Source organism: Terrapene carolina, unplaced genomic scaffold (assembly GCF_002925995.2).
Source record: "Terrapene carolina triunguis isolate 2854851 unplaced genomic scaffold, T_m_triunguis-2.0 Scaffold58, whole genome shotgun sequence".
NCBI classification, from domain to species: Eukaryota; Metazoa; Chordata; order Testudines; family Emydidae; genus Terrapene; species Terrapene triunguis.
The window spans coordinates 86,368,963-86,392,818 of NW_020664409.1; the positions used below are offsets into that span (position 1 = coordinate 86,368,963).

The following is a 23,856-nucleotide window of genomic DNA, read 5'->3' on the forward strand; positions in this document are numbered from 1 at the left end:
GGAGAGGGACTTAAAAATTCAGACTTGACTTCCCCCTCCTCAGGCCTGAGGGTGGCAAGGGGAGATTTTGAAGGCAACACTCACTCTAGGTTTGAGCAGGAGTGAAGAACTCAGGTCCCTTCCCTATATCTCAGGTCTGATGGTGCCCAGGAGAGTAGCAGAAACATTAGCAGCAGAAAGAGTTCCACAAATAAGTGATGGGGAGGTAGTGGTGCTATTTGATTTTGGGGTGGTGTGGGGGGCAAGGGATGGCTGCAGCAGTTACTGACTTTGAAGGATGAAAGGGAGGAAGGAAGAGAGAAGGAGAAAGGGGGTGAGATGAGGGAGGATGGGAATGAAAAGGGAGAGAGAATGGGGAAAGCAACTTGGATGGAGAGAGAGACAATGAGAGACAGACAAAAGAAGAGATGAGTGAATGAGTGAGAGGGAGTAAATAAATGGGAAATAGTGAATGAGGAGAGCACCAGTGGGAAAGAGCAGAGTAAAGAGAAAGAGAGCAAGTGTAACACCAATAGACCCCATTTGTCGGGATTGAACCTGGGCCTCTGGAGCTTAGTCTATGAGCCTCTATCATATGAGCTAAAAGCCAACTGGCTGTTAGTTAAGGCTGTAGAGCAGACTCATTAATCTCTAAGTCTCAGTTCCACTAGCTGGGATAGAACCCCACACCCGGAAGCTTTGTGGATTACATAAGTGAGAGTAGTTGGATTGAGTTTAAGGGAGAGAGAGGGAGTAAGTGGGGAGAGTGGGAAGCAGTGAATGAAGACAAATGAGGAAAGCAGAGTTGAGAGACCATGTGAATGGGGGAGATGAAGGGGCTGCACTCAAAAGCTTTAAACTTACACTTAGTTAGCCTGTCATTCTGCAGGCAGAAAAAAAATTAAAGGGAACACTGGTCAGGAGCATGAGGTTCTTGCTGTGTGACCTGTGGAAGCCACCTGGCTTTTCTGTGCATCAGTTTCACAATTAGTATAATTCTATATAATAGGATTATCACTTTTCTATACATCATACAGGTGCTTGAGGCTTCATTCATTAATGCTTATTAAATGCTTTGAGAATCATAGACTCATAGAAGATTAGGGTTGGAAGAGACCTCAGGAGGTCATCTAGTCCAACACCCTCAAAGCAGGACCAACACCAACTAAATCATCCAGAACTCTGGGTGGAAATGCACAGTACCATTATTTTAATAACCTTTTAGCTAAGCAGGAGACCAAGGATTTGGGGGTGACTTTAGGATAACCTTTTTCATTGGCCTATTTTTTTTTTTTTAGAGCCTGGGTGCATGGCTTCAAAAATTATGGCATTTGCCACCTTCTTCATAGTGGTTATGAGCTCAGTGAAATATTGTTTTGGGTTGAGTGAAAACCTCATTGAGGTTGGTAGGTGTGAACTCACCCTTCATTTAACATAACTGTAAGAATATGCCCCGCTCCTTCCTCCCCCCCCACAAAGATAAAAGGAGTGTGTGACCCTGCCCAGGAGTATTTGCAGAGTATTGTTTTAGGTGGAGGTGTGTGTATGTGTGTGTTCATGGAAAGGCAAAATATACAACAAAATGAAAAAGACAGCTTGAAGGAGCAGCTGAAAGCACGGTGGCTGACCCTGGAAGAAATCTGAGGAGAGGTTTATGGGTTGGGGTACAGGATGGAAAAAGTGTTCTCAGTGCTGTGAGAAAAATTAACTGTTTCCTGCTATTTGATTCCTTCTGCGTTCAAAGACACAGAAGTTTGTGCATTCTTTGCAAATAAACAAAACTGCATCAAAGAAATCTCTATCGCCAATTTCTCCTCCTAACTGGAACCGCCCTGAATTTTTGGTTAGGCCCTCGGGTTAAAAGGGGTAGCTTTTACCCTTTTAAATTCTCTTCCTTCCTTTCTTCAAGCAGCAGCATCAGTAAGAAGTTGGGGTTTGGGATAATCACCAGCACTCTTATCCTGCAGCAATTGGAGATAGTCTGTTTACCAAGCAGCTTTATTACTAGTCACTATAAAAGGGACTTTATGTTTCAGCTTCCTGGCTGAAAGCTAGGGAACAAACAGAAAATTTCTTACTTGATAATCTACTTTCTGCTGGGAATGTCTCCCAGAATTCTGATATGTATGGTTTATTCCCTTCCTGTCTGCCATTTCCAGAGGCAGTTCAAAGCTGCAGCAGAGCCTGTGCTAGCCATACATGCCAAACCCATGGAAAAAAACACAGAAATTGGGCTTATTTTTGGCTTAATTGGCTTGTGAGTTGCCTGTTGGATAGTTTTTGGCTTGTAACTTGTTGCTTGTTTGGCTTGTAGCTTGTTGTAGCTTGTTGCTTCTTTTCTTTGACCAACTCCCAGCAAGCAGGGGCAAGGGGCATGCAGGGGTAAGAGGGGAAGAGAGTCGGGGTGGACAGCAGGCCCACCACAGTCCCAGACTGCACGCCGGGAGGATCTAATCACATAGAGTGTTGGGGTTCTTAGGGATTGGCTTGTTTGGCCTTGTTTTGAAATGGGATTAGCTTGATTTTTGGCTTATTGTGAAAGTTGGGGTGCTTATTTACCACGTGAAAGTTGGCAACTGTGGTGCTAACCGCACCCCCTTCTGCTTGCTATCAGATGATGCATTTCTAAGCTGTGAAACAGCTCTTAGAAAATTATTTGTAACACTAACTTCAGTGCCAACTAATTAATTATGTGCAGTAGGCCACTGCCTCTTGGTAACTATCCAAACAGAATGCTGAGCCTGGGCTGTGAAGCCGTCCAGGGTGGGTAGAATTGTGGGAGAACCTAATAGCAGAAAGGAAATTACTGGGTAAGAAAATCTTTCATTCTGCAGCCCAGCATCCCCCGCAATTCTGATATGCATGGGAAGTAGCAAACAGTGAACAAGATTAGGGAGGGACAGAAAAGTGAACATAAGAAATAGGAAAAAAAAATCTTTTTGAACTGCTTGAATGGCAAGGTTAGGTCTGGACCACTGCCTGCAGCACTTTCCTGCCAAAGAAGGCCTCGACAGAGACAGAAAGACTACCTTATAGTGCCTGACAGAGGCACTAGCTATGTGACTGCTCTGCAGATCTCATGGGGGCACATGCTCTTTTGGCCCATGAGGTTGCCAAGGATTCTGAAGAATGCACCTTGATTCCTTTAGGACCAGGGCTGTTGGATGGCTTGTGTGCCTCAGCGATGCATAGTCCAATCCATCTAGTAATGGATAGCTTGGATACTCTAAGCCCTTGGCACCTGGGGATGAAAGGAAATGAACAGGGAGACCCATCTCCTTGTGGATTCTTTACACTTGATATATGTCTTTAGTGTGCTTCTGCCATCTGGGGTGTGCCACTGCTTCACAGTCAGGTGCTCTGCCCATGGGCAGAGTGAAGGAAATCAGAGGCTCAAAGGGATGTACGGTTAGGGCTTTCAACACCAGTGGTAGGTCCAACTGAGGGAAGATTGGTCCGACCGCTGGTCTGGGCAGTCTGATTGCTCTAAAAAATCTGGATACCTGAGGGTTCTGCCAAGGAGCCTGAGGATCCTACTAATAGTACACGACTTATGGCTGATACCTGGTGAACTACCCTGCTGGGCAAAAGGCCCTTATCTGCACCTTTCTGAAGGAAGTCGTAAGAGGCTGGAATCCCAGGATCTCTTGGATATGTGCTGCACTCTTGGCACAACAAACTGAACTTGATCTACATGGACAAGTAGGTTTACTGTGTGGAAAAACTCTCCTGAATGAGAGCAGAGTCCTGATTACTTTGGAAGATAGGCCGAGTGTGGCTAACACTTCTCTTTCAATAGCCAGGCTGTCAGTTAAAGGTGACCTGGGTCTGGATGGAGAAATGAGCCTTGGAAAAAAGAGGTCTGGTCTTGTCTAAAGCTGGAATGGTGGCTACAGCCTCAGTTCTATCAGATCAGAAAACCAGGGTCTCCTTGGTTGGTAAAGAGTTAGGGCTGTCACCCTTCTCACCTTACCTTTTGGAACACCTTCCCTAGGAGAGAGAAGGGTAGGAATGCATTTTGCAGGCCTTGTGGCCATCTCTGCGACAGAGCATCTGTCCCATGGACTTAGGGTTTGCTTCTCAGGTGAAGAATTTCTGCCATTTTGCATTGCTGTAATTGTCAAACAGGTCAAATTAGGGGAGACCAAACATATGCGAGATCAGAGTGAAGACTTCCTGGTTCAGGCATCATTCAGAGTAGTTGACTTTGTGTCTACTGAGCCAATCTGCTTTTTGGTTCAACTTTCCTTTTATGGGTATTGCCTTTAGGGAAGGTGATGTCTTGTCTGTCCATTCTATTGTCTCCATTGCTTCTGCATTTAGAGCTACACTCCTTGTTCTCCCTTTGTTGTTCCTGTACGCAACTGTGGTCATGTTGTCTGGTTGGTCCAAAAAGTGATTGCATGCTAGGTAGTTCTGCAATCTCACTAGTTTGAGAGCTCTGAGCTCCAAGAACTTGATGTGGGAGTTCCTTTCCCCAGATCTTCAGTTACCCTACACTATTCTGGGTCCCAGAAGTGTTCCCCATCCCTTTCAACTGGTGTCTGTTGTAACAACCTGCAGCCCTAGAAAGGATATGGGAAAATTCCTGTGGATGTTCTCTGAGACTTTCCATCACCCTAGGGGATTCAGCATCCCTGGACTTGGTTTTGCCTTAGCTTGAGGGAATGGGCCCATACTCTCAGAAGAAAGGTCTGATATGTGACCTTACCACTGGGAGACCCATATGTGCATGATCAGAAGGCCCAGTGACTTGAGACACTGAGCTGTGGTTGGCCTCATGCATTTGTCCAGCATGGATATCAGGCCCTGGATCTTCTGGATCTTCTGTCTAGTGATGGGTAGATCTTTGCCACTGAAGGGTCTATCTCCATTCCCAGGTAAATCCTGTTTGTCAAGGAAATCAGGGAGTTTTTTCCTGGTGTTACTGCAAAGCCATAGGCTTAAGAACATAAGAACAGCCATACTGGGTCAGACCAAAGGTCCATCTAGCCCAGTATCCTGTCTTCCGACAGTGGCCAATGTCAGATGCACCAGAGGAAAGGAAATGAACAGAACAGGTAATCATCAAGTGATCAAAGTGATTGCTTGGCAATCAAGAGTCTGGGCTCTGGCACTGCATGTTGTGGCCTGTGAGCTTTGCCTTGCTGTGACTACTACATCCACTTAAGACTCTGGGTGCAGAGGGTGGATCATAAGGGAGAGTCTTTTTCATGTGTAGGATTTTGATGGCTTGGAGGAAAATTCATGTAGATTTCCTTGGAAAAAATCTGGAGCAGAAGCTTCCCCTGCCAGGGTAACATTCCCTTCTTGGATACCCTTGGTGTTGGTAGCAACCAGTAGATTTCTGTTCTGGCTTTGATAATGAGGATTGACATTTCTTTTCAGTCTCAGCTACTAATTTCTCTAATGTTTCCCCCAATAGCTCATTACCTGTAAGTTTGGATGCACCATTTAGAATGAGTAATGACTATTCCTGGGTATAACGTGACATCCTTGCAGCCACCAAGTTAGAATCCATTGCTGGTCACAAACCACATCAATTGTTTGCCCAACACAGGACCCGAGACATCTTACTCCAAGCAAGGACCATGCCCCTAGAAAATGAGCCTCTTGTTTACCATGAAGTAGGTTTTCCTACTAAATGTATGAAAAAACTTTGGTCTGGACAGTTATAGATGAAGCTTTTAAATTGCTGTGCAGTGTGTCCTATGGTATAAGCAGTGATGTCCTATGGTATAAGGGTCTTGGAATGAAATCCGCTTCTGCAGGTGTGACATATGTCTGCTGCACCAACCTTAGGCTCCCCAAATCTATCTATCTAAACATTTTAGTTTAACATTTGGTTTAATGAGGTGTCCTCATTTGCCTCAATGGAAAGAGAAAACATGTATCGCAATAATGCTTGAAAGGAAAGATATTTTATTTGTAACTTCCTTGCTGGCCATCATGGAACAGTTTGCAGAGTTTTTTTGTTTGTTAGTTTGTTTTTTGTTGTTGCATGTGTGGTACATTTCCCCTTGGCTGTTTACAAGATGGAGGTAGCACACTATTCATCCTGGTCTAGGGAGCACACAATAGACGAGGGGTAGTGGTAAACATGCCTCAATTGTGAAAAAAGTTGCTAGCTATCCCCTGGCACCTGAAAGGCTGCTTGCCTGCTCCCCAAGCTAGACAGCACCCAAGTAAGTGCTGCAAGAGCAACCTAATATCACCTGGATCCTTACACAGGAAATCAAGAGCACTTTGAACATGGGAAGGGATTTCTCATTTACCACTCTGTAATCCCATGAAAATGCAGCCCCAAGGGTAGTGGAATCCTCAAGTGCCTCTGTACTGGTCACGGACTTCCTGAAGAGCTCAAGGCTTTAATGTGGAGTCTCCTGTGGAGCAGGGAGGGGTGAAGAGAGAGCCCCTTTCACAGGCAGAGCAAGGGTTTATGTTTGATGATCAGAAGGCAAAATTCCCATTCTGATGCTGCCTCAAATTTGAGCTCAGTTCCCTGGCACAGCGAGGGCCTTTGGCTGAAAGCCAGACAGGCACAATTTCCATTAGGCTGCAGCCTAAGACAGGGCTGCACAGGGGGCACAGGCTTCTTTGCATGCCTGGACATGCTGCAGGGTGGGGAGGGGCAATGTTACACAGCACTCCATCTACACTGTGAGCCAGGAGTGTGATTCCCCTGCTTGTGTACATATATTCGTGTTAGCTCTCATTGAACATATGCAAGTATAAACAGCAGTGTAGCTCAGTAGGATGGGTAGCAGCAGTGGAGGCACAGCTGAGCTATGCTGAGTACATACCCTCTGATTTCAGGTGGGTTGGTTCTCAACAGGGCTCAGCTGTGCCTCTGCTGTTGCTACCCGTGCTACTGAGCTACATTGCAGCTTATACTCATGCTAGCTTGGGTATGTGTCAGAGGCGGATTACAGTTTTGTGGGGCCCTGGGTCAGAGCAAGTGGGGGCTCTCCCCATCCCTTCCTCCTGCAGTCCACTCTGTCCCCATCTGACACTCCTCCCGGGGAGCAGGATCGGGGTGCAAGGGCTTCTCACGCCCACCCAGCGCTCATGTTAGGGGGAGCAGGGTCAGGGCACGAGGGCTTGCCCCACTCTGCTCATCCAGGGCTCCTGCTGAGGGTGAGCAGAGTCAGGGCATGGGGGCAGGAGTGTCGGGCAGGTGGGAGAAGCCCCCGCGCCCCAACCCCGATCCCTGGCAGGAGTGCCAGGTGGGCAAGCGGAGTGGGGCAAGCCCCCATGCCCCGACCCCGGCAGGAGTGCCGGGCAGAGTGGGTCAGCACGCAAGGGCATCCATTTCCTGAGCCCTCCATTTGGCTGGGGCCCATAGGTAGGTTTCCCGTTGGCCCAGTGGCTAATCTGCCACTGGTATGAAGCACACCCCTAGCTCATAGTGCATAACCTGTGAAGGAGATAAACCCCAGCAAACACACCCTCGGGCGAGAACGCAAAGGAGAAGGGATTTAGCCCCTGATTTTCACCCTACTTTTTTAGTAACTGCTGCCTTAAGAAGGAAACACTTGCTTTTGCTTTTTGGGGTTCCAGAGTCTTTGGGTTTTGCAGAACTTAACCCAGATGATCACAAGAATCCTCTGGTTCACTGTGTGCAGAAGAAGAGCTGTGTAGGTGCCCTGCTTCTTTCCACTGGGGGCAGGGGGAGAGGGAACCAATAGCCCAGAAACGGTCTCATCTTTATGCTTCTTTATGCCTCAGGACTTACCTTCTGGGTCAGCTGGAGGAAGGTCTCTTTGTCCTCCAAGCCTCCCTCCTGGTTCTGCTCTCGCTCTCCTAGTGGGGTTTTTCTTTGGTGGAATCAAGGATAACTGGTGGGAAGGCACCAATATGCCTGTCCGCTCAGAGCCCCATGTCCTAACAGAGATAGGGGTGGGTGGTTGGGGGCAGACTGGGCATTTTTTACTTTCTGCTTGGCTTGAGAAAGGTGCTTCATATTCAGAGCACTGTTTGGATTTTGTCCATTGCTTGCACAGCTGTTCTGCTATGACTGGAATGGGGCGGAGGAGGTCAGCAGGGAGATGCTGCAGTGGATGCTCTGGGTGGCTGTGACCACTGTGCTGCTCAGATCCCAGACCAGGAGGAGGTGAGGAGACTTGAAAGCAAATGAAAATGCTTTAACTGCCCCCAAAATGGCTAAAAATAACAACTCTAAAAGAAAAGGATGGGAGTGAGTGAACCACCATTTATTTGCTGCCACGGAGGCAGAACATCTCACAGCAAACAGGAGAAGGGGGTACGGTTAGCACTGGCTGTGCTTCAGCTTTGAACTACCTCCAGAAACCGCGGACAGGAGGAGTTGAGGCAGACAATGGGCTGCAGAATGTCTGTTGGCAATATAGGGGAAGCAGGGTCAGGAAAGAATAAGTAAATGACCATAGCCTCAAAATGAAGGAATAAATGAATAAAAGTGAACACTGCCTTGTCAAGGTTCTATCAACAATAACAGCTGAGATTGAACCATTAATAATGTATATCTGCAGTGGATTCTGCTTGGAGTTTCAGCTGAAATTGGTATTACAAAAACAAAGTGGATTTAAGACAGTTTTGCTGAAAAGTACAATGCCTGACTGACATTTACTTGTGAATGAACACACACATCCTTCTCTTGCGGAGACAAATGAGGGAGAATCATATATATCTAGTATTTCAGTGGCAGCTGGAAAATAATGTTTGCATACTCTGAGCAGTTCATTGTCCACTTATTGTATCTAAATTGTACCAAATCCTCCTAACAGTAACAAATAGCTATTATATAGTCCAAATACATTATTATATATGATACATTCCTTTTGATTACATATTCAAAATAAACAATAATATTAGTTTAAAAGTGAATATTACTTTTGTCATTGCAAAGAAATTTGCATGGAATAAAATAGGAAATTTCTGACAGCATCAGAGATTTCACATATGATTATTATTTAATATTTGTACAGTGAATACATATGTATAGTGATTGACTGACAGAAAAGAAGAGTGTACCTTCCCCAAAGAGCTTACAATCTCTGTCCCTCATCTGAAAGTTGAACTTTTCCCTTCATACTCTGGTGTATACCCCCTACTCTCAGTTAATCTCCTTTGGGTAACAGCACCCCAAATAAGGTAGAGCAAAGTGAAAGACAGGATCAGGGACCTGGCTTCCCTCTGATGGTCAGTAACAGAACTGGCCAAACACAGAGTAAAAGTGAGGTTCTGACTGATGCCTCTGATTCTGCCCCAGACAGAATTTCTCCTTGGGCTCCAGCCAAAATTGAAACCCCCCAACTCAGACCTCTCCAGCAGGCCCAAGGGAGCCCAAGACTGGACCTTACTCTAAAATAAACATAACATTTGATGGAAAAAGGGAAGAGAGGCAACAAAAAAGCAGAATATGTAAGAGAATCCATCTTGCATTGCCTGACTATTGTGTTCCTTAGCAGATTGATAGGACAACTTTCATTTAAAGAAACAGAATTATTGATACATACACCTCAGATTTAATACATAATAATTCTGATTACAGTGCCTGGGAACCAGGGCCGGCTCCAGGCACCAGCTTACCAAGCAGGTGCTTGGGGCGGCCACTTCGGAGAGGGGCAGCACGTCCAGCTGTTCAGCAGCAATTCGGCAGATGGTCCCTCACTCCTGCTCAGAGCAAAGGACCTTCCGCCGAATTGCCGCCAAAGATCGCGATCGCAGCTTTTTGTTGTTGTTGTTTTTTTTTTTGTTTGGCTGCTTGAGGTGGCCAAAACCCTGGAGCCGGCCCTGCTAGGAACTATGGTAATAGGCAGTACAGAAATCCTATCAGCAGACATGTGGGGAGAGAGATATAAATCCTTGTGTAATCAGTTTTGTATGCAAAAACAGTAGTATTTGATGATGGTTAGTAATGAAAAGTAAACAGAAGAAGAGCATTTTCTTGAACAGCAAAAAATTTGGAGCACTTGAGAATGAACTGCATTCAAAGCATTGGGAGCAGAACTGAAAAAAAAACCCACCCTAAAACACTGGCATAGCTGGGAGCAGGTGTCAAGGCTCGGTAAGGCATACATGGAAGAAGAAGAAGAGAATAGGGATGGAGATACAGATCTGAGAGTTTTCAGTTTGAAGACATGAGAGAGAATGAGCCCATCCAGGGGGAAGCATAGACAGAGAAAGGGGAAGATTTATCAAATATTCCTATGAGTTAACTCTAGAAAAGTTGGAAGGAAAAAGAACCACTTGCCAACACCTGGTTGCAGGCGTAATTGGCTAGGTAGGAGAAGAAGGAAGAGTCCCACAAGGCTATGGACGAAAGGATCTTAAGATGGAGGGGGAGACTCACTATGTCAAAGGTAACAGAAATATCAAAGAGAATGAGCCTGAGAAGATGCCCTTAAATTTAGCAAGGAAGAGGTTGTAGGTTACTTTGACGATAGCAGTTTTGATTACATCAGTAGAATAGTTTTTTGATGGTATATTACAATAAAATTCAGTTATAAGCTGCCAATTTTTTTAACCACAGGCTACACCAAGAACTTCCCTGTAATACCTGTAAATCAAGAATGCATGTGCTAGCAGAGAGGAAGTGTGAAGGATCACGGGATTTATTCTTTTGTTTTTCCAAGTCCCATAGGAAGGAGGCAACATCAGATGCCAAACAAATGTACATTAGGGCATCTGCTGGAAATATTTAGACTTTGCTGCTGAAAAACATGCTGAGTATATTAATACTACTGTAGAGTGTTGAATTTCTGCACCCTAAGCAAGGAAAGAATTGGCCAAAGATCCTGGTAGGAAGGACAAGATAGTCCAGTGCTATCCAGCCATGGAAAAAATCATTTACTGGATTCTAGACAATTAGAAAGTCCAATACCACGTAGGTTCACAAAAGATACTGCTGAAATGTATCATCTCTGGTAGATTAACATTATGCAGAAAAAAAGGCAAACTCCATTAAAGCAGGGAAGTCACCTGAACTGTCTCTTAAGCAGAAACTTAGTAAGAGGCTCCTGAGAGCCCCAGTAAGATCTCCAACACAACACTGCTAACACTTTAAATTTATGGAACAAAATAAAAGACACAAATGGTAAGACAACAATTTTTAAAACCCCCAACTCAATTGACCATATAGACAAAGTAAATATTAACATGTCCAGACATGTTTAGTCTTCAGTTATAATGATGAATGTTTACTTAGTCTGACTAACATGTTACAGTACAAAATAGGTACAAATGTCACGAAAAGAATGTTCTGATACCCCAAATCATTGTGATACCTTTACAAGTTGGGATTGTTCCACTCCATGTGCCGTTGGTGGTACAGGTGCGAATTATGGAGCTGTTCAATTCCATTGTATAACCGGGTTGGCACATGTAGGTAACATTTTGTCCAACAACATAATCATCACCATATCTCAAGCCATTGGCTGGTACACCTGGGTCTCCACAACTGATTACTGAAAGTAAGGAGTTGAAGAACATGGTAAATCATTAATGTGACTATGTATCTGTGAGGAGAAAAAAGCACTGTCAAATTAATGATTTATTGCCAAAAATATAGCAAAAGTTTATCTCCAGCTACATTAGGTAAACATATATATCACTTAATTCTCTACCTAACACAATATGTAGATACATACACCAGCTACATATTAGGGAAAAATTAGTACACCTGTTCAAAAGTGCAAAAAATGGATTATGTTAATAACTTAAATGTCAGGATTAGAAAATGGCAGTTAGAAATCAAAGACACTAAAAAGGAGTAGGTAGATGAGGAAAAGCAGATTGTTTCGCCAAGGTCCACACAGTGTGAAAGTCACTCATCTGGATCTCCTTAACGATTATACAGACATTTCTCAAATTAAGAAGGGAATGACTGCAATGAGGAGGGGAAAAAAACCAAAAGTTTAACCTCTGGCAATAAGGGACCTGCAACAGACTGAGGAAGAGTATCCATCCTCCTGTTCCATGAAAATCAGAAAAAAAGTTTCCCTGATCCAGAACTTTGAAAGTAAACACTTAATGAGAATGCCAATTTACCATTGACAAGGAGGAAATAGAGGCTGAAAGAATAGGACCAGCTTGTGATGTATTTCTTTCACAGAAAATAAAACCAGGACACAATCATCCTTACAAATAACAGATATGTCTTAAAAACAACCACCCAGAAATCAAACACTCCCCCACCAGCTCCTAATTAAGGAACAGGAAGGGAAGAACATAAAGAAACAGTTGGTGGGAAGATGGGCACAGCAGAGCAGTCTGATAGTCTCTGTGCTGTTGAGGAGGATGAAAGTTTTGGGGAAGAAGAACATCAAACTGGAGCGGAGGGAAACAATCCCATATTTGGGACTGTCCTTCCAGATGATGTCATGGTATCCTCTCGCACTGAGAATACCTCTCCATGGGAGGGAACCCCATTTCTTAGGAAAAGACAGGTAATAGTAATGGGGGATTTGATCATTAGAAATATAGAGAGCTGTGTTTGTGATGACTAAGAGAACCACATGGTGAATTCCGTGCTGGGTGCGAAGGTTGTGGATCTCTCGAGACATCTAGACACGTGTATGTGTAGTGCTGGGGAGAAGTTGGTGGTTGTGATACATACAGATACCAATGGCATAGGGAAAGATGGGAGAGAGGTCCTGGAAGTCAAATATAGGCTACTAGAAATTGAAGTCCAGAAACTCCATGGTAGCATTCTCTGAAATGATCACAGCTCCCCGTGCAGTGCCAGTTAGACAGGTAGAACTGGAGGGTCTCAATGCATGGATGAGATGACTGTGTAGGGAGGAGGGGTTTAGGTTTATTAGGAACTAGGAAACCTTTTGGGAAAGGAGGAGCCTATACAGGAAGGATAGGCTCCACCTAAATCAAAATGGAACCGGACTGCTGGCATGTAATATTAAAAAGGTTGTAGAGGAGTTTTTAAACTAAGGGCTGGGGGAAAGCCAACAGGTACAGAAGGGCACATGGTTCAGACACAGACATCCCTTATGGGATGATCTACAAACAGGGATTTTCTATATCCTAGTAAGGAGGAGAGGATAGAAGGTCATGAAGTACAGGTAAGAACTGAAGAGAAACAGCCAAATGAAAGAATCCCAGGCAATTAATCACATAATGGCAGGCAACTAAAAAGTGAGAAATTTTATAAGTGCTTGCATACAAATTCTAGAAGTCTAAATACTAAGAAGGATGAACTTGAGTGCTTGGTATTAAATGAGGATATTAATATAATAGGCATCACAGAAACTTGGTGGAATGATGATAATCAATGGGACACGGTAATACCAGGATACAAAATATACAGGAATAAAAGAGTAGGTCATGTTGTAAAAAATCTTAAATGAATCAAACTGTACCATAAAATATCTACGGATAGAACTTCCATGCTAGAATAATAAGAATATAGCATTAGGAATATACTACCGACCACCTGACCAGGATGGTGATTGTGAAATGCTCCAGGAGATTAGAGCATAAATATAGAAAATGTATTAATCATGGGGGAGTTCAATTATCCCCATATTAACTGGGTACATGTCATCTCAGGATAGGATGCAGAGAGAAAGTTTCTTGACACTACAAATGATTGCTTCTTGGAGAAGCTAGTCCTGGAACCAACAAAGGGAGAGGCAATAATTGGTTTAGTCCTAAATGGAGCACAAGATCTGGTCCAAGAGGTGAATATAGCTGAACCACTTGGGAGTAGTGACTGTAATATAATTAAATTAATATACTTGGGGGGTGGGAGGAAAGAAACACCAAATAAGTCAACCACAGTAGCATTTAACTTCAGAAAGGGAAACTATCCAAAAATGATGATGCAAGTAAAATGGAAATTAAAAGGTACAGTCACAAAAGTGAAATGCATGCAAGCTGCATGGAAACTTTTTTAAAACACTGTACTAGAGGCTCAAATTAAATATATACCCTAAATTAATACAAAAATAGTAAGAGGACCAAAAAAGTGCCATCATGGCTAGAGAACAATGTAAAAGAAGTGGTTAGAGGCAAAAAGACATCCTTTAAATATGGGAAGCTAAATCCTACTGAGGAAAATATAAAGGAGTATAAACTCGGGCAAGTCAAGCATAACAGTATAATTTGGCAGTCAAAAAAGGAATTTGAAGAGCAACTAGCCAAAGACTCAAAAAGCTAACAGGAAAAAAACAAAAACAAAACAAAAATCCCTACATCAGAAGCAGGAAGTCTGCCCAACAATCAGTGGGGTCACTGGAAGATCGAGGGAGAATTCATGGAAGGAGAGGCTAAATGAAATCTTTGCATTGGTCTTCACTGCAGAGGATGTGAGGGAGATTCCCACAGCTGAGCCATTCTTTTTAGCTGACAAATCTGGGGAACTGTGAACAAACTGAGAAATTAAACAGTAATAAGTCACCATAACCAGATTCACTCAATAATTCTGAAGAAACTCAAATGTGAAACTGCAAAACTACTAACTGTGGTATGTAACCTATCATTTAAATCAGCTTCTGTACCAGATGACTGGAGGTGACACCAGTTTTTTTTTTTAATTTTTTTAATGTGACACCAGTTAAAAAAAAATAAAAAATAAAGGTTCCAGGGGTGATTCTGGCAATTACAGGCTAGTAAGTCTAACTTCAGCACCAGGCAAATTGGTTGAAACTATAGTAAAAAACAGAATTATCAGACATATAGATGAACAAGATTTGTTGGTGAAGAGTCAACACGTCTTTTGTAAAGGGAAATCATGCCTCACCAATCTATTATTATTCTTTGAGGGGGTCAACAAACATGCACAAGGATGATCAAGTGGATATAGTGTACTTGGTTTTTCAGAAAGCCTTTGTCAAGATCCCTCACCAAAGGCTCTTTAGCAAAGTAAGAAGTCATGGGATAAGACTGAAAGTCCTCTCATGGATCACAGAGGCAGGAAGAATGGAGCTGTAATGTAGTTCTAGCACTTACAAATAGGTGCCAAAAATCAGTTTCAGTTCCTTTGAGGTCTTATTGGTGAGATTAGCCTATCATTCATGACTTCCAAGGAGAGGATTCTGTGAATCTGTCTCTCTCTCTCATCGAGAGAGAGAGAGAGAGAGAGAGAGAGAGAGAGAGAATGGAAAAGTGCTGAAAAGTGCTTAATAGGCAGCAGATTTAAAACAAACAAAAGGAAGTATTTTTTCACACATCTCACAGTCAACCTGTGGAACTCCTTGCCAGAGGATGTTCGTGAAGGCCAAGACTATAACAGGATTCAAAAAAGAACTAGATAAGTTCATGGAGGATAGGTCCATCAATGGCTACTAGCCAGTATGGACAGGGATGGTGTCCCTAGCCTCTGTTTGCCAGAAGATGGGAATGGGCAATGGGATGGATCACTTGATGATTACCCATTCCATTCATTCCCTTTGGGGCACCTCACATTGGCCACTGTCGGAAGACAGGATACTGGGCTAGATTGACCTTTGGTCTGACCCAGTATGGCCGTTCTAATGTTCTAAAAGGACAAGCACAGGCCAGTGTGGAGTGAGGTTAAATCAAACAATCTGAAGAATGCTTGGTTTTGTTATCTGAACCTATAATACTAAAACAATATGCCACAAATTCAGGGAAAGCCAACAGGTTTTTCATGAACTCATATATTGTCTTGCAAAAACTGTCAACTGCTGCAGTTTCTTTTCTGAAACTGTGGTCAGTTAATACATTGTAGATACCCATTGATAACATCATTAAAATAAATTGATGTCACAAGTACTGTATGTATAATCTTCAAAGGTCAGGCAATCACACTTGAACACTACAACAGAAACACTTGAAAAGTTATAGATTGCAATCACTGAGCAGGAAATATAGTGTAAGAAGTTACAGAAGATTTCAAATGTCAAACAAAAGATTGAAATGCACACCACAAACATATTATGCAACCTCTTAGAATACTTATAAATAATAAACAAAATGGCAGCTAAAACAATTATAAAGTAATAAGAAAGAAACACTATTCCACAGCTTGCTTTTTTCTTTTGTAAAAACGATGAACCATATAGAGACGAATAAAAAAGTCTTATACATTTGTAAATGAAAATTAGTTTTTTCATGGCAAAGCAAGTAGCAATTGTATTTTATTCCTGTTTCACAAAGAAAACATGCTCAGCAAGTGACCAGCACATTATCACATGAGCAGATGCATCACACAAAACACACACAAAAACGAACACTAACACCACAAAATATGAAACAAGAAAATACCTTTTTACCATTAGAGGAAAGTTTAAGTGGGCAGAATATGTGAATATACAATTGCCTTACAATGTAATACTAGTCAGTATGTTTTAACTCATCTTTCTTCAAATATTTTATTCTTCATATTACACTTACATAATATTTTCATGGTTGAATGTACTTTGTTATGTAAATTACCAAGAGTTTCTGAAGTGTTGTGAGGGAAAGTAAAGCTGGCAGTTAATACCTAAATTCTATATTATTGTATTTACAAGAATGAAGAATTTAATTAAAAACACTAAAGCAATATCTAACAGGCCATAGTTATGGTTAAACATGAAGACTATTCACTGAAGATTAATCTTACTTGTGCAGTTTGGCAAGGATCCAGACCATGTTCCATTGGCAGTACATTGTCTCACAGAAGATCCAGAAAGTATGTATCCTTCCATACAGGAATAAATTACCGAATTAGAAAATGTCGTGCCATCTATACGAAATACTTTCCCATTAGCGGTTGTTCCTGGATTACCACATTGCACAGCTATAAAATAAAATGTTAAATGTATAAGATGTTACAATGTTAAATTACCAGTAAAAATAATGCTCCTGCTGCCAGCATGTTTAAGAGATAGGAGTCTTCGTTAAAGCTGAAGATTTAGCTTTCAAATCCTGTGAACAATGTGTGATGGGGATGGTTTATTACATTTATATATACCAAAATTTATTTTTATCTTTTCACTTGGAGAATAATACCTAGGAAATTACACTTAAAAAGCCTATGGTAAAAGAAAGTTATTTAGGTTGCAAAATCAAGCACAGGAAAGCTAAAAAATGCCAGATTTACGGTTACCCCTACAACCTCAATTTGGTCCACTTGTGAGTATGCATTATGATACCATCTTTAATTACATGATCACAAACTAATTTTTTTCCCCACAGGACTGTGCCTCGTTCAATGCACAGGATGGAGGCTAAAAAGGAAGAATTAACATTGCACAAGCAACTATAAATCTAGAATTTCCTAACTTTCCAGTGCATGGCTTTTCACCTAAATATCATTCTTTAATAAATATAATATAATATAATATAATATAATATAATATAATATAATATAATATAATATAAACAAACAAAACTAAGACAACAGCAGTCTTTATTCCGTATACATACCTCCAAGAGGATTTCTAAGTTAAATGAATAATGAAGCATCTTAGATATCTTGAAATGTAAAATAATATGATGGCAATCCAGTTTGATAGTAGAGAAGGAAGAAAGCTCAGTTTGGGTGATCATGTCCCCCTACAGCTTATCAGATATGTATTTATTTATTTATTACTTTGTATCAGAGTTGCATCTGTTCATCAAGAAGAATATTAAAAGTGGGTTTGACCACACTGCACCTAAGGCTGGCGTTGTCCAGGCTTGCCGGAGGAAGGCAGCAGTGCTTTATGGTGGGGTGGGAGAGGGAACAAGGTCAGAAAATGCTGCAAAAAGGTTGGTGATGGGTAGAAGGCTTTAAAGGTGAAAGCCCTGGTGTTGGAAACCCCTTTCTCCACGCAGCAGGGGGCTTGCACCAGGAGGTAGATGAACTTGAGTAGATGCCACTGGCGCTATGAAGCCGTGGCATATGGGGTTCATGGTGGTAGCATGAAGATCCTTGGCTCCGGGCTCATGGCTGAGCTATGAAGAGAGTTAAGAGTTCTTCCATTTTCAGGACCCGGAATGCTGGTCAACGATATGGCTCATCAAGAAGGGGCGGGTGTTGCAGTACATGGCATTGGCAACCCATTTGCAGGAGTCCTCGATGATCCTTGCATGGTGCAAGGGGCAACCGAGTTCATTTGGAAGGATGGGGGTTCACCTAACAGACTTGGGGGCGTGACATGTTGTTTGGCTGCTATACAAGAGGCAATTGGAAGATGTCTAGGAACCTGACTGGGTTTGTGGGGGAGGCAGCCCAGCTAATTACTGGTACCTCCTTGTGGTGGATATCCAGTGCAGGTACGCCATATGGAAGGCATACAGTGACTAGATAAATGGCCTGGTAAATGACTTAAAAAGGAGGTGCTGGTTAAAGGACTGGTAAGGGGTTTGTAGCACCTATGGTTGGAACGGCAGGGAGCCAATACCTCTTTCTTATAGCCCACCTTATCCCTCCTCTGAGGGGGCTGGATAGTAAGGACCTGGATGGAAAAAGAGGGGGAGCTGGTGGAAGCCCCCAGGTAATTATGGAATAAACAGGAGGTTACCTGCATTGTACACTGTTATCTGCCAGGTAGTCCCAAACATCTAATAATAAAGTTGTGACCTGATTAAATCCATACCAAGTGTGTCCTGTCCTTCTTTGGGTATAGCCGGACAATGTTAATTAAGCTGTCTCCTTCAAAATGAAATGACTATCTCTTAAAGACAGAGCAATCCATAATAATAAAGTGGATAATAAGAGAAAAGAGGCTCTTAAATTTTCCTCTGCTATTCAGGAAGCTTTTTTTCTCAAAAAGGGTCTGTTGGGAATTACTTCTTATTTGTGGAATCAAGATTACTGAAGTACCATAAATGATTCTCAATAAATATCTGGTTAGGTCTTGTTTTTATGGTAATACATCTTGCTTCACAATTCTAGAGTGATTCATTTTAAGTAACTTAGTTTGGGTTTTTCATTTTCTAATAGTGAGCAAGATATATTAATCAGTAAACAAAATGTATAGTTTAATCATTTATGACATATTATATGTAGTATAATGAAATTCTACAAATAATTGAATTTCTCCTTCCACTGGTATTCATATCTACAATAGCTGTAACTAAGGATGAAGCAACCAGGAAAGCATTTGTCAAAGGAAAAAACAATATTAAAAAAGTGAGGTCTACAGTGCTTACCTATTTTTTCCTCCTAGGAAAAAAATATGTAGTTGGTACAAACTGGTGGAAGGAGTAGGGGAGAGAGAAAGTAATGGTTGTCTCAAAGGCTAAGAATTTATCATCTCTAGTTACTGATTTGAACTGTACTCAGGCGACCAAAAGCCATTACTATCTTATAGCTGTTTCAGTCTCTGTGTGAAAAGATTTGTGGTCTCAAGCTAGTACCCAATGGACAAGTATCAGCATCACAAGAACTATGATATACAATTGGCATTCTGGTCAGCACTTACAGCAGAAATGGCATGATTCAACAAGCATGGAAAGTGAGCCATTGTCTCAGTGCTAGATGTTGTCTTTCCAGGGCAAAATGGAGGTAATACAGGTACACTTGTAAGCAGATACGGAGAAGACTACTCTTCCACTGCCTGTACTCTGTCTGTCCTGTGGCTAAATCAAGCAGTTTAACGTCCAGGGATTTCACTCTGGCACCTTTCATTGACATTACTTTCATTTTAAAGATATATACATAAAATGTATTTTCCTTTTGTGATTTACCTTTACACTCTGGCTGTCTTCCTGTCCAGGTTCCATTTCCCAAACATGTTCTTTCTTCTGACCCATGAAGGATATAACCAATCTCACAGTTGAAACGTACAGTACTTTTAATTTTAAAATCACTGTCTTCTCTAGAACCATGACCTGGGATTCCTGGATCCCCACAAGAACCAGCAGTGTCACCTAGAATTTTAATACAAAGATTTTCACATGAATATAATATTTGATACACTATATTACTATATCAGTATTGTAGGACTATTTTACAGCTACTGACTTGAACTATAAGACCCAGATTTTTAAAGGTATTTAGGTATTGCTTCCCATTGTTCCCCTTTGGAAAGTTTGGGTACGTCTACACTTACTTCCTGGTTCGGCGGCAGGCAATCGATCTTCTGGGATCGATCCCGGAAGTGCTCGCCATCGACGCCGGTACTCCAGATCAGCGAGAGGAGTACGCGGCATCGACGGGGGAGCCTGCCTGCCGCGTCTGGACCCGCGGTAAGTTCGGACTAAGGTACTTCGAATTCAGCTACGTTATTAACGTAGCTGAATTTGCGTACCTTAGTCCGAAGTGGGGGGTTAGTGTGGACCAGGCCTTAGATTAGGCTCTTAAATCAGTTAGGCATTGCAACACTGAGCAAAGCAAAGCCTAAATACTTTTAAAAATCTGGGTCCAGGCCCTTTACTTGGCTTTTCAAATGATTTGGTAGCTACCAAAGATACCTTTGTAACCAAGATTTAACTGAAGTGTAAACAGCACACAGAAATTATATGTTTCTCAGGTAATTGGCCAAGCTTGTGAAGGCCTTACACTCAAATTGATGGCTTTTCCATGTTTGCATTTATACATGTATGTAATATGATAACTTTTGAATGCTGCATCCAATCAATTCCAGAATTTCCAGGAATGTTCTAGGTATTAATGGCCAGAATCCTATTGATTTGCAGGGAAATCGGGGGGGGGGGAAGAGAGGGAAAGTGGAGGACAAATGGAGCCCCCACTACATTATTAGCACAACCAAAGCTTCAAGTACCTCTGCAATTTTCTATGGATCAAACAACAGGTTTATGGCACCAATTAACTCTTTTCAGCACTACTAGGGTGACCAGATGTCCCGATTGTATAGGGACAGTCCCAATTTTGGGGTCTTTTTCTTATATAGGCTCCTATTACCCGCCACCCCCATCCTGATTTTTCACACTTGCTGTCTGGTCACCCTAAGCACTACAGAACAATACCCCTGCTTATCCTCCAAGTGGAGTTCAACATGTTGACATCTGACTGATTTAACTCCCAGACAGAAAGAATAATGGAGGGACAGATTTGGGGGCATAAAGTAAAAGGGGGTCATGCACACAGCACCTGGCATGGGAAAGACTGGGGTAATCCTGGTATGGGGTCAGTGGCCAAGAGGGGCAAAGAACCCCTAGCATAAGAGAGAAGGTGGCAATCAGAAAATAGGGGACTGACAGAGCCCCTGACATCCGGGGGACAGTGGGAAATGGGGAGGAGGGGGCAATACAGATTCACACAGAGACCCTGCCATGGCGGAGGATAGGGAACATGGAGGAGGAATGGGGGCACAAAACCCCCAGTGGCAGGGAAATTGGAAGACCCTTTCCATGCTTATTGAATCCTGACATTTCTGTCCTGGGTCCAGGTGAAATGAGGGACACAGAGAACTCCTGTCATGGTGGGGTGGGGAGAATGGGGGACCTTAGAATGGGAGAAGGGAGGCCACACAGAGCCCCTGGCCTGGGGAGAAAGGTGGGAATGGGGGAGAAGGGTATGGGGCAAACACAACCCCTGTGAAAGAGGGAAATTGGTGTACCCTGGTATAGAGGAGGGATTGGGGAATATGGAGGGAAAGAGGGAAATAGGGGCAAACACAGAGACCCTCCATGAGGCTAGAATGTGAGAACCCTTGAATGTGGTAATGACGAGGCACATACAATTCCTGGTGGGGGGATTCAGAAACCTAGAGAATGGAAGTCATGAAAGAAAGTGGGAATGGGAGTGCACACAAAGCCATTGGCATGTGGGGGATGGGGGACTCTGGGTTAGGTAAGTGGGGGGCACACAGAACCACTGGCAGGGAAGAGACTGGGGGACTTGCAGGGAATCCCTGAAATAGAGGTGGATGAGGGGATGGCATAGGAGAAGCTTGTGGGAGGGATATGGAGAGATGCAAAGACCCCTGGTGTGTGCAAAAAGCTCAGCCTTCCCAAGCTACAAAGTGCTTGTCCCCCCTAGTTTACACCATTTTATGTTACACTAGGACTCACCTGAGCTAAATGGCTAATGATTTTGTATTAGGGTTTAGTTCCACAAACTCAGGGAAAAAACAGCAGAATTGGGCATCTGTTAACAGTAGTGCATCTCTAGTTTTTTTTTTTTTTTTCTTTGTTTTTTTTGTTGTTTATACTGTTTAACTTTTTTTTTCTTAGTTTTTTTTTTTTTTGTTTTTGTTTTTTAGGGACATAGATTTTACCCATAACACAAAAAGAGGTAGAATTTGGTCCAGAAAAAAGTAAAATGAAGTTAAACAGTATTGAACTGACCCCTCATTTCTGAAAACCTTCCAACATGGTAATGTAGTACCCTACGTTTCCACTGCGAATAGGAAACGTAGGGTAGTGGTGGTCGGAAACTTTCTGCTGAGGGGGACGGAGGCGCCCATCTGTCGCCCTGACATTTCATCTCGGGAGGTATGCTGCCTGCCGGGAGCCCGTATCCGAAATGTTACGGAGGCATTGTTGAGGATTATCCAGCCCTCTGACTACTACCCCATGCTACTCATCCATGTGGGCACAAATGATACTGCGCAGTGTGACATTGAGCGGATCAAGAGTGACTACAGGACTCTGGGAGTACGGGTGAAGGAGTTTGGAGCGCAGGTGGTATTCTCTTCGATTCTTCCTGTCAAAGGTAGGAGTCCGGGCAGAGACAGATGCATCATGGAGGTGAATGCCTGGCTGCAAAGATGGTGTCGCCAGGAGGGCTTTGGCTTCCTCGACCACGGGATGCTATTCGAAGAAGGACTGCTAGGCAGAGATGGCGTTCACCTTTCGAGGAGGGGAAAGACTCTATTTGGACACAGACTGGCTAACCTAGTGAGGAGGGCTTCAAACTAGGTTTGACGGGGACAGGTGAGCAAAGCCCACAGGTAAGTAGGGAACATGGAGACCTGGGAGATGGGTCGGAAACAAGAGGGAGTGTGGGCTATACTGGCAGAGAGAAAGGAGGGTCAGGACAAAACTGGGAGGCAAGATCAAACCAGTATCTTAGATGCCTATATACAAATGCGAGAAGTATGGGTAATAAGCAGGAAGAACTGGAAGTGCTAATAAATAAATACAACTATGACATTGTTGGCATCACTGAAACTTGGTGGGATAATACACATGATTGGAATGTTGGTGTGGATGGGTACAGCTTGCTCAGGAAGGATAGATGGGGAAAAAGGGAGGAGGTGTTGCCTTTATATATTAAAAATTTACACACTTGGACTGAGGTGGAGATGGACATAGGAGACGGAAGTGTTGAGAGTCTCTGGGTTAGGCTAAAAGGGGTAAAAAACAAGGGTGATGTCATGCTAGGAATCTACTACAGGCCACCTAACCAGGTAGAAGAGGTGGATGAGGCTTTTTTTAAACAACTAACAAAATCATCCAAAGCCCAAGATTTGGTGGTGATGGGGGACTTCAACTATCCAAATATATGTTGGGAAAATAATACAGTGGGGCACAGACTATCCAACAAATTCTTGGACTGCATTGCAGACAACTTTTTATTTCAGAAGGTTGAAAAAGCTACTAGGGGGGAAGCTGTTCTAGACTTGATTTTAACAAATAGGGAGGAACTCGTTGAGAATTTGAAAGTAGAAGGCAGCTTGGGTGAAAGTGATCATGAAATCATAGAGTTTGCAATTCTAAGGAAGGGTAGAAGGGAGAACAGCAAAATAGAGACAATGGATTTCAGGAAGGCGGATTTTGGTAAGCTCAGAGAGCTGATAGATAAGGTCCCATGGGAATCAAGACTGAGGGGAAAAACAACTGAGGAGAGTTGGCAGTTTTTCAAAGGGACACTATTAAGGGCCCAAAAGCAAGCTATTCCGCTGGTTAGGAAAGATAGAAAATGTGGCAAAAGACCACCTTGGCTTAACCACGAGATCTTGCATGATCTAAAAAATAAAAAGGAGTCATATAAAAAATGGAAACTAGGACAGATTACAAAGGATGAATATAGGCAAACAA

At 42.8% G+C, this 23,856-nt stretch overlaps 1 protein-coding gene across 1 annotated transcript in view; it reads right to left on the reverse strand.

Annotated features, from left to right (window-relative positions):
* CSMD3 (CUB and Sushi multiple domains 3) overlaps positions 1-23,856 on the reverse strand; it is a 1,099,171-nt gene that overhangs the window by 46,646 nt on the left and 1,028,669 nt on the right. Inside the window, exons 59-61 of the mRNA XM_026659890.1 lie at positions 19,597-19,779; positions 16,544-16,720; positions 11,247-11,426 (exon numbers count right to left, since the gene is read on the reverse strand). Of these exons, the coding sequence (XP_026515675.1) occupies positions 11,247-11,426; positions 16,544-16,720; positions 19,597-19,779 (540 nt within the window). The remainder of the gene's footprint in view (positions 1-11,246; positions 11,427-16,543; positions 16,721-19,596; positions 19,780-23,856) is intronic.